Source organism: Galeopterus variegatus, unplaced genomic scaffold, assembly GCF_000696425.1.
Source record: "Galeopterus variegatus unplaced genomic scaffold, G_variegatus-3.0.2 Scaffold4339, whole genome shotgun sequence".
NCBI lineage: Eukaryota > Metazoa > Chordata > Mammalia > Dermoptera > Cynocephalidae > Galeopterus > Galeopterus variegatus.
Genome location: NW_007730450.1, coordinates 165,393 through 168,808, shown reverse-complemented (window position 1 = coordinate 168,808; position 3,416 = coordinate 165,393). Strand labels below are relative to the sequence as shown.

The 3,416-nt window shown below is 37.5% G+C and overlaps 1 protein-coding gene across 1 annotated transcript; it reads left to right on the top strand.

Moving 5' to 3' along the window:
- The first annotated feature begins 504 nt into the window (after positions 1-504).
- On the top strand, positions 505-1,307 carry LOC103602890 (60S ribosomal protein L15). Its single transcript, XM_008587340.1, has one exon. It carries the CDS (start codon positions 642-644, stop codon positions 1,254-1,256), a length of 615 nt encoding a protein of 204 aa, XP_008585562.1. The 5' UTR covers positions 505-641; the 3' UTR covers positions 1,257-1,307.
- The last annotated feature ends 2,109 nt before the right edge of the window (positions 1,308-3,416 follow it).

The following is a 3,416-nucleotide window of genomic DNA, read 5'->3' as shown; positions in this document are numbered from 1 at the left end:
AAATTTACTTTCCTGATCATCTGACTACAATTCAGCAAATACGTATATACATGTGTGTGTGTGTATATATATATATATATAAACTAATAATATCAATTTCAAATACAAAAATTCCAACATCTTTTAAAATAAAAAGCACTCTTTTAAATAACTCTGGCTCTGGGTCAAGGGAAAACATCATAGAAAAAAATACCACCAGTTTTTTTATTAAACCAATAAAAATAAGAACACAATATATTAAAAGTATGTGGACAATGCTTCTCTCAAAGACAAATACCTTGAATTTCATGTGTTTATTTTTTGGAGGGTGAGGAAGGAGAATACAATGAACTCGGGTTTCAACTTTAAATTTTATAAAAATACAAAGAATCAATCCTAATGTAAACCAGGGGAAAGAATTACTAAAAAAATATGACAGAAATACACATGCTACACAGGAGAATTAATAAGTCTAAAGGCCAGCTCTTTGAAAATTGAATAAGACGCTTTCCGTCTGGCGGCAGCCATCAGGTAGGCTGTATCGGGTGTCTTCGCCCCTCCATCGTCGGTGATCGCCCTCCGCCTCAGCCATCCAGGCTCGGGGACCCTGAGTCCTCGGAGCTCCTCCTGCCTCCTGTGCGGCGAGAGTTCGGTAAGCCAAAATGGGTGCATACAAGTACATCCAGGAGCTGTGGAGGAAGAAGCAGTCCGACGTAACGCGCTTTCTCCTAAGGGTCCGCCGCTGGCAGTACCGCCAGCTCTTGGCGCTGCACAGGGTTCCCCGCCCCACCCGGCCGGATAAAGCGCGCAGACTGGGATACAAGACCAAGCAAGGTTATGTCATATACAGGATTCGTGTGCGCCGGGGTGGCCGCAAACGCCCAGTTCTTAAGGGAGCAACCTATGGCAAACCTGTCCATCACGGTGTTAACCAGCTCAAGTTTGCTCGAAGCCTTCAGTCTGTTGCAGAGGAGCGAGCTGGACGCCACTGTGGGGCTCTCAGAGTCCTGAATTCTTACTGGGTTGGTGAAGATTCCACATACAAATTCTTTGAGGTTATCCTCATTGATCCATTCCATAAAGCTATCAGAAGAAATCCTGACACCCAGTGGATCACCAATCCAGTCCACAAGCACAGGGAGATGCCTGGGCTGACCTCTGCAGGCCGCAAAAGTTGTGGCCTTGGAAAGGGCCACAAGTTCCACCACACTATTGGTGGTTCTCGCCGTGCAGCTTGGAGAAGGCGCAATAGTCTCCAGCTGCACCGTTACCGCTAACATAAGTAATGCTTGTAAAATTCATACCTAATAAACAATTTAGGACAGTCATGTCTGCTTAAAAGGTGTTATTTGTCAAAACTAGTCTACAGATTGTTTCATGAATGCTTTGTCAAATTATGAAAGTTAAAGTGCAATAATGTTTGAAGACTATAAGTGATGGTGTATCTTGTTCTAATAAGAAACTTTTGTCTTTGCTTTATCTTATTGGGGAGTTATATGTCAGTGTTTAAAACATGCTATGTGGTATATAGTAGGTGTAAAATAAATTCTTTAAAGAGGAGTGCTGAAACTAGCCCTGTAGATTTGTTCGGTGCATGTGATAAAACCTTCAGCTTTATTGGAGTGATGCAGTGTTCTGGTTTACTTTTCAAGTAGATGGTGTTTAGAGTTTGGCAAGTACAAACTTTTAAAGTTGGATTTAGCTTGGAAATTTGTAAGGTGAGGATATCCTAGCCTTATGTCGTGGTCATAGGTAGGAAAGTGGACCCCACAGTTTTAGATTTAACCCAGTGTTCTTTTGTGCAACTGAAAGGAAAAGTTTCTAAAATGCTACCATTTTCAGAATTGAATAAACCTGTTGCAAGAGGCTTCTCATAAATGAAACAAATCTGGATTAACCTAAACAAATTGTCTCAGTCTCCACAGTATCGTTTAAATTCACACAAAAAGTAAAAGCTCCTGGTTCAATCTTATGACTCCATGGAATCTAGAATCCTGAATTAAATGCATAGTAGTCAGTAGTGGTATTCACACTGATATATGTTGAAGCTAATGAAAATTAAGCATTAGATAAGTAGGAATTATTTACCTTAAGGTTTGTAAGCTAGTAATCAGTGCCAGTAGCCATTAATAAGTAACTTTCAAGTGTGTGAGGTTGGAAGTCAGCTTTAAACAAGATTCTTGAATACTTATCTGTAACACTAATTTGTGACCTTTATGCATCCTCTAACCACATTAGGGGAGAAACTGTGGTTGGGTAAACATTGCTCAGTCCAGTCATTCTTACAAATCATCTTGGACCAGCCCATTTTATCCACTCCCATAAGGCTACTAAGAAGTCATAGTTGGTGTAAACACAAGTTCATGGTTTCCAGTCTAACCTTTATGTGTTGTCTGGTTATTTTTCACATCCCTGATCAAACCATCAAAATCCTTACCATTCCACAATTTGGCCATCAATTGTGTGCCCACCTTAACTTTAGGCATACCACCACATTTTGTTGCAGTTATGTTTTCATCATGTCTTCAGGTAGACAAGACTACTGTTTCCTAGGGTGAATTTGAGTGTGAAGAAAATTCAGAAGAGGAATTGCCCCAGTTCTTTCAAATTTTTTGGTTTCCCTGAACCAGTTTTTCTCCTATTTTCTCTGAGGGTTTCAAAAGGCTCTGTTAGTTGATATCCCGAAAATATTTGTAGCGGGTTCATAAAACCTTGAGACTAAATTCCTTTCTACTGGAAAAAAAAAAAATGTTGTGTTGTTCAACTGAAGGAATAAATGTCTATTAAACTAAAAAAAAAAGAAAGAAAGAAAATTGAATAAGATGTTTAAACTATAAGCAAATCAATCAAGAAGAAAAACAAAATCTATGAACTAATCTTATAATGGGGCAGAACAAAAATAAAATTTTAAATTATCACCATACAGTGAATGATTTACTAAGAAGTAAATTGCTAATTCTGACTAGAAATGAAGTAGAAGAGAAAGAAAGAAACAAGCAACCACAGTAATAGGTTGAACTTACAGAAGGAGGATCAGAGCTATTTTTACTAGAGGTGGGAAAGCAGAAGTGGGGGGAGGGTCGGGGACAAATTGGGTAATGGATACAAATGATTTACAATGATAAACACGCTAACAATACTGATTTGATCATCACAGATTGTACACAAATACTGATAATCAACTCTATACCCCATAAATATGTACAGTCAATTATGTTTCAATTAAAAAAATAATTTAAAAATTTAAATTAAAAATAAATAAAATAAAATAGGAAAAAATAAAAATGAAGTATAAATCAAAAGAGAACTGATGACTAAACTGAGAAATTTTTCAAACAACTATTCCTGAAATTATTTCACACTAGAAATATTGTCTTTAAATCCATAAATCAAGCAGTAATACTTAGTATCACTATCATTATTTAGCATTGTTTGGA